This window comes from Microtus ochrogaster, chromosome 7 (assembly GCF_000317375.1).
Source record: "Microtus ochrogaster isolate Prairie Vole_2 chromosome 7, MicOch1.0, whole genome shotgun sequence".
Classification (NCBI taxonomy): Eukaryota; Metazoa; Chordata; class Mammalia; order Rodentia; family Cricetidae; genus Microtus; species Microtus ochrogaster.
The window spans coordinates 36,497,972-36,511,867 of record NC_022014.1 but is presented as its reverse complement, the minus strand read 5'-3'; the positions used below and the strand labels follow the sequence as shown (position 1 = coordinate 36,511,867).

The 13,896-nt window shown below is 40.9% G+C and overlaps 1 protein-coding gene across 5 annotated transcripts in view; it reads left to right on the top strand.

Moving 5' to 3' along the window:
* Specc1 (sperm antigen with calponin homology and coiled-coil domains 1) overlaps positions 1-13,896 on the top strand; it is a 264,567-nt gene that overhangs the window by 163,436 nt on the left and 87,235 nt on the right. For 4 of the 5 annotated variants that reach the window (XM_005349893.2, XM_013347347.1, XM_026780356.1 and 1 more), the window contains 3 exons: positions 1,117-1,324; positions 5,266-5,339; positions 5,903-6,081. In XM_005349893.2, the coding sequence (XP_005349950.1) occupies positions 1,117-1,324; positions 5,266-5,339; positions 5,903-6,081 (461 nt within the window). Of the gene's footprint in view, positions 1-1,116; positions 1,325-5,265; positions 5,340-5,902; positions 6,082-11,729; positions 12,086-13,896 lie in introns of those variants that run through there. The other variant, XM_013347348.1, reaches the window with a different exon arrangement.

The window sequence follows — 13,896 nt, the reverse complement described above, 5'->3', positions numbered from 1 at the left end:
CACCCAGGTAAAATATGGGGCAGGCATGGTAGCCTGCCTAATCTCAGTACTCAAGGTATGGAGACAGGGACTCCCCGGAGCAAACCAGCTAGCTGAATTAGCTAGCTCTGGGTTCAAGGAGAGCTCTTACCTCAGTATCAATGGTAGAGAGTGGTCAAGGAAAATACTGATGTCAAACTCTGACCTTTAAACATGGATGCAAACTTGTATACATACACCCACACATGTGCCTACATACATATGAAAATGCACGGGCCACACATAAGTAACCTGTTGTAGTGTGTATCAATCTACATATACTAACATTTAAAATTAAAATAGCATAATAAACATTGTCTAATACAAGACAAATACAAAGGCAAATTACATACTGCAAATCAACACACATATACAACCAGTTGTGTAAAGTTTCAAAATACCTAGAATGAGTCTATATATTATCAAGGGCTTAAACACAATGTAATAAGTGTGGGAAAGCCTTCAAGGAATGACCACACACTAACTTTACAACACTGCCTGTTACTTGCTGAAATAGAAGAAAAGGTTGAAGCGTTAACGTGTTTTATTGAATTAAAAGATTTAGCAAATATGGCAAGATTTGTTAAGTCTGTGCATTGTTATTTTGTTTTTTGCCATCTAAGTGTGTTAATTAAAGTTGATCAGATGCAATTAATGTGCTTGGATGACTTTCTGTTTCTAGTCCACCCAGATTTTTATGTAGGGTGTCTTCCAAAGAAACTTAACCTGGTGTTCTAAGGTTGAAGTTTATCTGTGGCTCAGGCGTCCAGGACATTGAATCTCACCAGCAGAGGGCGCTGCTCTATAGCGAATGTGAGGTTAGGGTGTCCTCAGGTTTTCTTGATTCCCTGTTCTGCCCTGGTAAGGGAAGAAAGAGTCACTTATGATAGGAGTACTCCCCCCACCCCCCGCTGGTAAAAAGGGGCACAGAACCCAGCCCTCTGGACACATTGTCTCTCTCTTAACATTTGTAGACTGAAGAACAGCAAGAAGTGGCATATGCCAGTGCATCCAGCAAGTCTTCCTGGAGATATATGAATGTTTGTTGTTGTTGTTGTTGTTGCTGTTGTTAAACTGACAATGTTCCTTGTTCTCTAGATGGAAAAAGATTACTCTTACCTGAAGGAGGTCTGTGATCATCAAGCAGAACAACTGAGCAGGACCAGCCTAAAATTACAAGAGAAAGCTTCAGAGAGTGACGCAGAAATCAAAGACATGAAAGAAACCATATTTGAATTGGAAGATCAGGTGGAGCAGCACCGTGCCGTCAAGTTACACAACAACCAGCTCATCAGTGAGCTGGAAAGTAAGTGAAGTCAGACCCGGAGAGGTGCAGCCGGGGTAGCAGATGCTGTCTTGTGGGTGACGGGAGGAGCTTCTAAGGACGTGTGTCGGCTGGGGTGTCAGGGAGCCTGTCTTTTGATCACTGTAATCTCCCAGCAAATAACACTTATGAGACAAGCAGTAATCTCTGAAATTAAATAAAAATCTGGGTGACAGATGATAGATGACCGCAGCTCTTGCAGGAGGTCAGCTGCATTTTGGAAGTGTTAGGTGTACCTGTGCAGCATCCCGAGGCCTCCATCGCTAGACAACCAAACCTGCTTTGAATTCAGCTGTCACCATGAGAGGCTTTTTCACTGAGGATGACCTTCAGGGTTTAAGAGTGTTATTTAGAATAACTTTGAATAGGGGAAGACTTTTTTTCCTTTTTTTTTTTTTGTTTTTGTTTTTTGAGACAGGATTTTTCTGTATAATAACTCTGGCAGCCCTGAAATTCACTTTGTAGACCAGGTTGGTCTTGAACCCACAGAGATCTGCCTGCCTCTTCCTCCCAAGGCATGTGTGCCCCCACTGCCTGGGGTGAGGGTAGACATTTAAAAACATTTTTTAATTAAATATCCTTTGCTTTTGTTCAAGCCAGCCTTATCAAATATCACATCTAATGAACTTTGCTTTTGTAACAAGACTTAATTAATAAAACTTTGTATGGCACTAATTATTACTAATTGTTTAGATGCCTGAGGAGCTTTCCTACCATGTGTGCACAGCAGACTCATTACTCACAGTTTCTGTATTCCTGAATTCACCTGCTCACTAATATACGCATACCATGCCCCCCACTGGTACTCGAAACACCTTCCTGGTTTGGGGATGTGCAGAGAGAGGTGAAAGGTCAACCAAAAAGTCAGAAAAATCTCTGTTCCCAGCAGAGACCCAGCTCAGGAGACTTCTGCTTTCTGATCTAAATTCTGATACTGTGTACAAGTATCTTTTTTTTCCTTAAAATTTTTTTTAAATTTTATTTATTTTGCTTTTCTTTTTTAAAATTTTATTGATTTTTATTGAGCTCTACATTTTTCTCTGCTCCCCTTCCTGCCTATCCCCTCAGCTTTAATCCTTTCCCAAGGTCCCCATGCTCCCAATTTACTCAGTAGATCTTGTCTTTTCCTACTTCCTATGTAGATTATATCTATGTAAGTCTCTTTTAGGGTCCTCATTTTTATCTAGGTTCTCTGGGATTGTGATTTGTAGGTTGATTTTCTTTGCTTTATCTTTAAAAACCACTTATGAGTGAGTACATGTGATAATTGTCTTTCTGGATCTGGGTTACCTCACTCAAAATCATGTTTTCTAGCTCCATCCATTTGCCTGCAGAATTCAAGATGTTATTTTTTTCTGCCGTGTAGACTCCATTGTGTAAATGTACCATATTTTCCTTATCCATTCTTCAGTCTAGGGGCATTTAGGTTGTTTTCAGGTTCTGGCTATGACAAACAAAGCTGCTGTGAACATAGTTGAGCACATGTCCTTGTGGCACGATTGAGCATCCTTTGATATATACCCAAAAGTGGTATTGCTGGGTCTTGAGGAAGGTTGTTTCCTAGAAATTTTATTTATTTTGAGTGTGGAAGATAGCTTGTGGGAATTGATCCTCTCCTTCTACCACATGGGTCCCAGGGATCAATCTCAGAGTTGTCAGGTTGATGGTAAATGCCTTTACCCACTGAGCCAACAACAGCCCGCAAGTGGTTTTTACATGCTGTCCCACAAACAAACACTTTTGTACTTGTTTTTTCATGGTTTTTGATATTTGAAATACTAAAAGAAATAGGTGTGTTAGAGAATCTTGGTCAGGCCTGAGCTTTTGTGATGGTGAATTCAAATTCATTGTCAACCTATCAGGAGTCCAGTGTATCCTGACAGAGGAGAAGGTCCTTCTCCAATCCTAACACAAGTGCTGGGGTGATAGCAGCTATGCACAGTGATACATCTTCATCGATGGGTGGGGAGGAGCCTTATAAGTTCATGGAATGAAGGCCAGTAGCCTGCAGTGTTGCAATGCCAGAGACGAGAGGAATTCTTCATAACCTAGCCCAGGGCCAGGAAAATGTTCACTCCTTCTCACTGTGTACCCATAGGCATAAGAGAAAGGTTGCTTATGGCAAGAAGATTGCATAGGTAAGGGAGCTACAGAAGAATGTTAGAAGTCCCTGTTTGGTATTGGGGGAAAAAATCAGGGCAGATGAAGTTCCTGATGCTATGGGACTGGCCTATTTTACAAGGACTCTGGCTCGCAGAACTGTAACGTACGAGCAGTATTTCAGACGATGAAAAATGCAACCAGAAGCTTACAGAAATCCAGCACTGTGTTTCCTTTGAACGCCACAGCCCAGAATTCTCTAGTTGAGTAAGCATGGTTTCTGTGAGAGGCGCTGATGGTGTGCTCTGTGCCTGGATTAATAGACTAATGTCAGAGAGACAGTGCCATTGCCTTTGCCATGGACTGTAGAGCATTGACGTTCAGTGTCACCCAGGCTCAATAGTTGTTCTTGAGAACGCAATTAAATATCTGGCCACTGTCTGTTTCCAAACATAGCACCCTCTTTACAAAGAATAAGGTCAAGGGAGACAAGTTCTGTTTTGTTTTGCTTTGTGATTTAGCACTGTGGAGAATGTGGTTGTATTGTCTCTAAATCCTTCAAAGTCAGCCCAGACACACCAAGAAAACCAGTGTATAATTAATGTCCAGAGCAAATTTCAGGCGCACATCTAGTGATTATATCATAATATATCTGAGACTGAAAATAACACTGACCATCTTCTGAGAAGCTTTTAAACTCCTGCTAGGGATATCAAGGTATTATTAAAGTGTATTTGTGTCAGGAAGACGGGGACACTCAAATCCAGCCTTAGATTAATCCTTTCCTCCCATGAGATCCTTGAGAGAGACAGACAAAACAACAAGAAATGAAGGGGGGGACTTCTTACTCTGTGGCATTGATCCTAAACATAAACCTCAGACCCCAAAAGCTGGTTCAGAGCCTCTGGGCAGGATGTTACTGTATGGATCCCAGCCTTCTCTGGAGATTCTAATTCATAGCCTGCTCCTCAACCCCCTCCCATTAAAATTTTATGTCTGTCTGTCTTTTTCTTTCCTTTTCTTTTTTCCTTCCTTCCTTCCTTCCTTCCTTTCTTCCTTTTTTTCTTTTTTTTAGAGAGATTACTTTGTGACTTAGGGACTATGATTTTAAGTATGTACCACTATGGCTGGCTTGATTCATATCCTTAATAGACAAACACTAGGAATTTTTGCTTGGTGATTGTCGAATTGATACTTACATTTAAATGGCTCATAGTGGTGTGGAGAGAGCTGGAGACAGGGAGAACAAGAGACAGAATTAGTTCTTAATTATTGAAAGGTAGTTGTGCCACCTGTGGACTTGTTCTATATGTGGGCCCAGATCCTGGCTATCTTCAGAGATTCTGAACCCATGGGTCTAGAGCTTATGCTTGCCCACCTGTGTCCCATGTGATTCTTAGGATTAGGAGTGGTAACTCTAGAAACAAGTTTCAAAGTCACAGGAGTAATAACCAGTAGACTCTCTTACACCAGAGCCCTCCAAATCTCAGTAATAAAGGCTGTTCAGGAAGCTTGTGTGTGACTGGCAGGGAAGCCCGAGGTAAGAGTGTGAGCTGTGTGACTGTTGAGACTTCCTTCCGTAGTGCTACATGACAGTGCATACAACCTTCTAAGGATATAACCCAAGCACTGCTGGCTTGCCATCCAATTCTGTCGTGGAGGACTCTGCTTCTAGCCCTGTTTTTAGAGTCCTTACAACATAACTTACTGGAGAGGGTTAGGTTTTAAGCCTGTTGTCTCTAGAACTGTCCTCTTGGTTTGCAGCTTACCTTGTCCAGGAGCCTTGCAACTTTCTAACTCCTGTCTAACTCATTTCCTTTTAGGTAGTGTGATCAAGCTGGAGGAGCAGAAATCAGACCTAGAACGGCAGTTGAAGACTCTGACAAAACAGATAAAGGTAAGCCCTGACCAGGAACCTCCTCTATCATCTTATTGGACATTATTCCTGTCTTAGGTCTGAAACACTGGGAAAATACCCTGCCATTTTACCCAGCCAGCTTCTCCCAGAGCAATGATTCTCAACCTTCCTGTTGCTGCAACCCCTTAATACAGTTCCTCATGTTGTGATGACCCCCAACCACAGCATTATTTTACTGCTACTTTATAACGGTAATTTTGCCACTGTTATGAATCATAAATATCTGATATACAACCCCCCAAAGCGTCACAGCCCACAGATTGAGAGCCATTGTCCTAGAACATCTTGAGGCCATAAATCTGAGTTGTATATCCTTTCTGGCTGGATATGAAACTAAAGCAATCAGTTTTTAGTTGCAGAACTCTATAACACCAAGGAGTTACCTCTTGTGCCTCTTCCAAGTAGTGGGACACAATTAAAGCCACATCTTTCTGCGTAATCCTCTTTCTTAGTGGCTGATACTAGGATTCGGGAGCCCATGCATAGAGACCCCAGCTCCCTGCCCAGTATCTGAGGGACATGTGGGTTCTGTCATTTTTTAGGAGGAAACTGAGGAATGGAGGCGGTTCCAGGCGGACCTGCAGACTGCAGTGGTGGTGGCCAATGACATCAAGTGTGAGGCTCAACAGGAGCTGCGAACTGTGAAGAGGAAGTTGTTGGAGGAGGAAGAGAAGAACGCCAGGCTGCAGAAGGAGCTGGGGGACATACAGGGACACAGCAGGTGGGTCACAGGAAGGGCCACACTTCTGTGAGTCTAATGGGCACATGACCAGTGCTTTGCTTCTCTCTTGATGTGTGTGTGGGGTGTGTGTGTGTGTGTGTGTGTGTGTAGTGGCTAGGCTGCTGAGTCATGGGGGGATGGGATGCTTTTGTGTCTCTCTGTGCCAGGTTTTGCTGTGTTTTTTCTAGGATCACTGTACCACTACCATCGTCACTATGCAGCTAAAGACATTCTGTCAGGGTTCTGCACAGGATTTTAGAAAAAAACACATCACCTACATGTGAAGGAAAAGATCTAGCCAGATGTCCTCTTATACTTAAAGAAAGGGTACCTGTTAGATTTTAGTATTTATGAGCATAGGGAGAGCACACTCGCGAATACTAACTTGCCTAGGTCTCATACATCAGGAAAAGCTAAAATGATTTTGAAGGAGTACTGCCTCCAGATAAAGGATCCATTCCTACCAGCCCAGGGCTGTGTCTCCTGGTTGCTGATCATGGGCTCTTGCAAAAAAGGCCTTGACTTCAGAGGTAGAGGCACAAGGATAGAAGAAGCCAGCCAAGGCTACCTTACATGGTGAGACCCTGCCTCAAACAAAAAGAAATAAGAAAAGTCATGTTTCTGCTGGGGTCAGTGGTGACTGACACCTGTAATCCCAGCCCAAGGACAGAGGCAGGAAGATTAGGAGTCAGTCATCCTCAGCTACATAGTGAGTTCACTGAACTTAATTCCCAGCACCCATATCAGGTGGCTCACAATACCTCAGTCCAATCATGTTTAAGAGGAGGGTGTTCCTAAAGCAAACTTGAAATTTATTATTATATAAAATTTAAGTGGGGAGCTGGAGAGATGGCTCAGCAATTACTAGAACTGGCTGCTCTTCAGAGGACCCTGGTTGGATTTCCAACAACCACACAGTGGCTCACAGCTATCTGTAACTCCAGTCCCAGGGGAGATCTGATGCCTTCTTCTGGTCTCAGAGGGTACAAGGCATGCACATACATGAGCATGCATGCATACAAAATACTCATACCCATAAAATAAAATTTAAATTTAAGTGGGATTCATAGACAAAATTATAAACAGCACTTTTGGCATTAGTAGTGTGGCGTTTTCCATTAATTGGGAGTCAGTATCCTTAACTTTGAGAATTTTGAGTGTTCAGAAATTAATGTTGAATTTCCAAATGTCTTTCAAATATAAAATACTGTCTTTTAAAGTAAAATTTAGTGGCTTCCAAATATTAGTCTGGAGGTTGCCTTAATCTTCTTGCTTCCCAGGATTAGAAAGGCTGGTGTTGACTTACTTGCTGAGCCTGGGGTCTGATCAGTGATCATGAGTTTCACAGCCTTGGGAAAGTTGTTAGATTCTTCTCACAATTCTGTTTCTTTGAATTCTGTCTATCAAATCTGTTTCAGTTGTGCCTTGTTCCTTTAGCTACAGAAGGATTTGGTAGTCAGCTCTCAGGACCATTATTTTGTAGTAAAGTTCCTTTCTGGCCACCAAAGAATGTGAAGTTTTTGTTTCGTGTTTTTTTTTTTTTAATTGAAGTCAGAAGGAGAATAAGAATAAAGGTTTCCTGATGTCCCCCACTGAGATGATCACATGATCCTTCTGTTTGCCTGTGTACCTGCTTTTGTTGTCTGTCTTGCTTCCACGTTGTATGTCTTTGGAAGAGGAACCACGCCATAACTTGCATTGCTTACTATGTGCCTTATTTTAAAGATTAATGTTTTGTAAAAGATGGGCTCTGCATTTCTATGGTGACTCTGCATAGATTATTGTACAAGATGGTGCATTTCCCGTGTAGGGTCTCAGATCCCAGCCGAAACTCTGATGGAACAGGAAACCTCTGTCTGTGTCTGTATGCTGCATTCTGTCCCTTTAAAAACACATCCGTTTTCTTATTTTCCTGAACATTTTAAACCAACTACCCAAGTCAAGCAACTTATCACAAAACCTTTCAAAACTTTAGGACCAACAACGGTTACCATTAGGCTTCAGAGTGGATTTGCCTCTCATTGCATTTGGCAAGACATGGGACAACTGCTGATGCTAGTGTATCTGATTTCACACTTCTCACAAGCTGCCTCCTTGAAGAACTGACTTTTTGAAAATTCCTTGCTGGTAACTCAGTGCCCTCCCAAACCTACCATATGAACAAAAATGGAAGCCAGCCCACATCCTCAAAGCTCCTGATGCAGCTTAATGTTTCCATCTTGGTGGAACAAGTTCTTGCCTGATATGCAATTTGACTTTGACGGTCATCTCGTAAGAACCCAAGGGTCATTCACGGAGAGACACAGCCAGACAGCTTGCAGAGGATTCTCTGATGAGGTCCTCCAGGCACAGCTGAGAGAAGATAAGCGCAACCGAAATGCAGCCCAACTTTGACATGGGGCTAGCAATTCATACTCCGATTCTGTGTAAGTGGACATTCAAAGGAATCACTGTAGAGCGAAGCTGATAGGTGAGCACATGAGGAGCCTGGGTAGGAGTACAGAACAGCGTCTGTTATCAACAACCAAGTAACTAAAGTGAAGTGGGTTGTATTTAACTCATTAGTATTCTTTAGTCCCATTGCATTTTCTTTTTGTTTTGTTTTTCTTTCTTTCTTTCTTTTTCTATTTACTTATTTACTTATTTATTTATTTATTTATTTATTTATTTATTTATTATTTATACAATATTCTGTCTCATTACAGATGGTTGTGAGCCACCATGTCCCATTGCATTTTCAAATGTGGTGTTTTTATTTCTGTGTCTCGTATGGTTTGAGTGTTTTGTTTTGAGCTCAAGTAATTCTTCCACCTCATCTTCCCTAGTATTTAGAACTGTAGGCACATGCCGTCACTCCTTTAGAGTCAGAATAATTTATCTTATTCACAGGATTGCCAGATATGCTGGTGACATCCCTAGCCCATACTTGAACAAAAGGATAAGTGAATTTGAGGCCAGCATGAACTACATGAGATCCTATCTTTTTAAAAAAATATAAATAAATCATAAAACAGGGGTGGGGGGGGGCTAGAAAAATGGCTTACTCAGTATGTAAGTATGCTTGCTTTGTAAGCATGAGGACCTGAATTCAAACTCCCAGTAACCAAGTAAAAAAGCTGGTCATGGGCACAAGTTGGGGGTTCAATCAGGTGGATCCCAGGAGTTCAGTGGCTAGCTAGCCTAGCTAAAACAGTGAACTTCAGGTTCATTGAGAGATCCTGTCTCACAAGAATAAGGCAGAGAGCAATAGAGAAAAACACTTGACATCTTGTCTAGTCTCTGTACATACAAGCACAAGTGAGCATATATACATGCACATATATACACATACCACACACAGCTACTCCTCAAATATGTGTATAAATATACATCCACACACATATATATGTATATAGCAATATAAGTACATATATATACATATATGTCCCCATATATCTCAATATCTTAATACTAATATCTTGATGTTGTTAATTCATTTCTTTTTATGATGCCAAAGCATTTAATTCATAAGATAAAGCAATTGTGACTATTCATGCATGAATTATTCTAACAGCAACAGTCAATCATAAAACAGAAATTGCATGAGCTATAAAGAGAAATATGCAAAAGTCACAGAGAATAATCATGCTCTGTAAAGTCATTCTTCTCACCCACTGGCACTGTCTCCTTTCCTGTGCGGCTCTACTCTGTTTAGATTAGGAACTATGAGTAGGCAGTGTTTGTAAATTCTTCCAAACTCTCCCATTCTGAGGCTGGTTGGTTAGCTGACCTTTCTCTTTTGAGTCAGAATCCCAAGGGTTTGAGTCAGAAAGCCCTGCCGTCTCTCCCATGTAGTCCTTGGAACTTCACTGATAGCCACCTCCAAATGTTAGCTGTGACTTGCAGGCCTGATATTTTTCTTCCAGAATTTGAATAAGCTTATGTGTTTTTATTAATGAACATAAAGATGTTCTGTTTTCCGGACATACAAATTTATGAATGAAAGTATAAGACATAACTTTCTCAGTCATGGCTTCTTCTCTGTTTGGACAGTTAGGAGATAGGCATTGAAATGAAAACTCATTAAAATTAAAACATCAAGTCTGGGATAGGATGTACCTCATTGGTATGCTGCTTGCTTAGTGTGTACCAGACTCTGGGTTTAATCTCCAGCATCTACATACATACATACATACATACATACATACATACATACATACATACAGCAAGCCATCAGATCTGTTTCCTAAGAAGTTGAGTACTGGAGTCCAGCAGATACAGGGAAATATCTCAGTGTCTGGATTCTATGGAGCCACTTACAGCCCTTCTGACCAAAGGTGTTGATGATGAACAGGACATGCACAGGTGTCATGAATAATAGTGGAAATTATTTTTAAGATGACTTGTCCCATTTCTATAAAGTTTATCATAATAGTACCAATAAGCACTGGTGGAAGACATCTTCAAAAGAAAGAACCTATTAAAAACACTAAATATTTGCTCCCAATTTATAACATTAACTTTCAAAATAAAGTGTTTCAGATTCACATGTGTTGATCCTTGAATTTCCCCTGGATCACACATTGCTCTCAGTGCACATGTTACCCTCAGTTAAGTGAGCGGCATGGTAGCTTGTCCCATACAGACTGCTGGAGCTGGCTTTTGATATGCGCTGTGCACTAACGTCTGTCGTGTGTACCTGTGCCACCCTGTTTCGTCCTGAAGCTCTAACATTTCACAGCCACACAGCGTGTGCTCTTTCTGTAGCTGCTGCTAGAAGTTCATATGATGGAGGTATAATGTTCCTGGGTGACCAAAATGTCTCTTGGAGCTCTCTGTGATACTGAATCCCTGGCCGTGGTGGAAAGACCAGTTCCCATAGAAATTCCTATGCAGTTTCTTATTTAACCTTAGCATTCCTGGGGCCACAGGCATTTCATTTGGCTCTGAAAGTAAAAATTGACCATCTTCTATGGTCTTCTCAGCAATCATAATTCAGTCACTTGTATATGCTTTCATTGTTAAAATACACAGTTATGACTTTAGATACCTATTTAGTGATGTTTCAGTCTGTGTGTGTGTGATGCTGAGGACCAAGCCTAGGACTTTGCACATAAGTGCTCTATCTCTGAGCTAACAGCCTAGCTGTTGTGTAGCCTAGCAGACTATAATCTAAGGGGCTATATATGCCTCTTTTCTCTGACCCCTATCTTTACAGATTTGTTTTAGAAAATATGGATATGTTCTTCCCTGAGTCTTTAGGATTTTTAAGCTAGGACAGTAAAAAGAAAAAAAAATCATTGTTTTTTTCTTTTGGCATTGATGATGGAGGGAAGCATGAAACTCCCCAAATGTCAGGGGCTGGTGTGCATTCTGGATGTCTCTCCTTTATTAGGACAGTTCTTGGAGAAGTTCTGGTGGAAGAAGCAGAATAATAGCATTTTGAAGTCTTTGCCATTTTTTCTATCCAAAGAACATTGGCTTCAAAAAAAGATAAAAAAAAAAAAACAATTGCAGCAATAGAAATGAAAACATGGTGGCTATGTATTCTGGGTATTAGCTCCTCCCTGTGAGACAGATAAGCTGGTAGCTCTTGTGTTTGTAAACAAAGATCCCACTGGCTTATATAACTCCTTTACCAGCCTTCCCTCCCATTTCTATCTTCACAGCTCCATGGTCTCTGTCAGCTAGCAGAGCATTTGGTGGAAGAAAGACAGCCCAGCCCTTGCCATGATTGGAAACTACTGCCATTTCTATATGAAAGGGAGATCTGTAGAGGAGATTACCACTGTGTAAAGAGCGCACTTGTCTTCTGTGCCATTCACTCTTCCACACAGGGTCATTACAGCCAGAGTGTCGTTAGCTTCCCTTCACCCTGGAATCAGCACACTGCCTGATCACATGTTCAAAAATGTTTCCCTCCCTTTTTCTCTCAGAAAATTCAACATTCTCTCCCTCTCTCCCCGTCCGTCCGTCCGTCCGTCCGTCCCTCCCTCCCTTCCTCCCCTCCTCTTTCCCTCTCTCCCTCCCTCCCTCCCTCTCTCTGGAGAATAAAATGAAGTTCTGAAAAACAAAATACAAGTCTTGTGAAAAAAAATATTTTATATGTAACTAGAATACACAAAGAATAGTGGTTTAGCAAGCCCCAGGTCTTGGTGAATGCAGCCCATGTGGTGTTCACTTTTTTGCTGCCTACTTGAATATAGGATCCAACAGTTTTGAAATTCATGCTAGTTATAGCAAAATAAGAAGCCATCTGCATGATGCCTTAGACCAGAGAAAAAGTTCTGCTCCTAACATTGAGGCTTCCTTGAGCCTTTTCAAGCCATGGTATCATTTCATTACCTCATCTGAAGGAAGCTGCCCCTGAGCTTTGGTTGGTTTCCAGAGTCCTTGGTAGGTTAACCATAAACACGTTTGGTTGATGATAAAAGATGTAGTTAAGTGAAGACGCCAGTAGAAACCTAACAAATTAATGAAGGACAACTTACAACAAAAGCCTCATACATGAAACTCACCTGGGAAACTTAAAGACTTTCAATGGAGAAGCACACAGCTCAGAGTGGTCTGGAATGCAGCCTATGATTTGACTTCTGGAAACACGTGTATGTGTAAAGACCTGTATCTGATTCAGCAAGTCCATCAGGCAAAAACCTACTGCACTTCTCACGTGAGGGGCAGCTCCAGTAGAGATCTGCCATGCTTCCTGTGTGAGGGGCAGCTCCAGTAGAGATCTGCCATGCTTCCTGTGTGAGGGGCAGCTCCAGTGTATCCCTGGAGGCTTTCTAGTTACATCGTATTAGAGGGCATGAGTTGATCTGTGAGAAAATGAAAATTAAGATGCAGAATTATTCTTAAACTCAGGAAGACATTTTGAGGTTATTAACTTCAAGAGCACAGATTTCACTAGAAAAATTGTAAAAATTTTTGGTGTGAAAACTTGTAAAAATAATGTAAGATACTGGCTGTCCAAGTAGGACTGTAATTTGTCCTGAAAGATCTTTTCATCAGATTGAGAATTCCAAAATGACTTAAAATTTATGTGCCGAACATTTTCATATATAAACAGTGAGGAAAATTCAGCCTCGATTTCAAGTGCGCAGCTATATTTGCAGTTGTGTATTGATCTGTCTTTACTCTGGATGCTATTGAATGTTTTTATATGTAAGTGTTTATAATATGCTAAATAAATATTATTTAGAGGAGTCTGCGGTTTGAATTTTAATCAGTGGTTGCGTTTTTGCAGGGCTCTTGTGATAAACTTGGTTCAAAAAAATTTTCCTGAATATAATTTCAGAACTTTATTGTTTTATGATGCTGGAAATCAACCTAGAGATTTGTGTGTATAGCAAGCACTTCACCATCTCAAGCCCTTAATACTTTCATATAGTAGAATCTATTTGTATTTTCCTTTGTTTCTTGGGTCAAGGTGGGTGGTGTGTGTGTGTAAGATTTTTTCCACTCCAGTATTTGTAAATAGTTTATTAAGTATCCTTCATTTCACACACAAGTGAATGTTCACACCCAGACATTTGATCCACCTGTGTTTACTGAATCTGATGTAACCTGCAGTTCTTTTTCTTCCATATACATAGCCAGTCCAACCAGCATAATTTATTATCAAAATAATTCTTTTCTGCTGAATAGAAATGTCACTTTTCATTGTTTATTTCATCTGTGCTTCCCGTGCTCAGGGAGGCCTTTCTAAATACTCTCTTCTTTTTTTTCCTTTTGAATTAGTTCTGCTTCAGAATATTTTAATTGGATTATTATACCGTGTGTGTGTGTGTGTGTGTGTGTGTGTGTGTGTACACATATTTAAACTTGGCCTTTCAT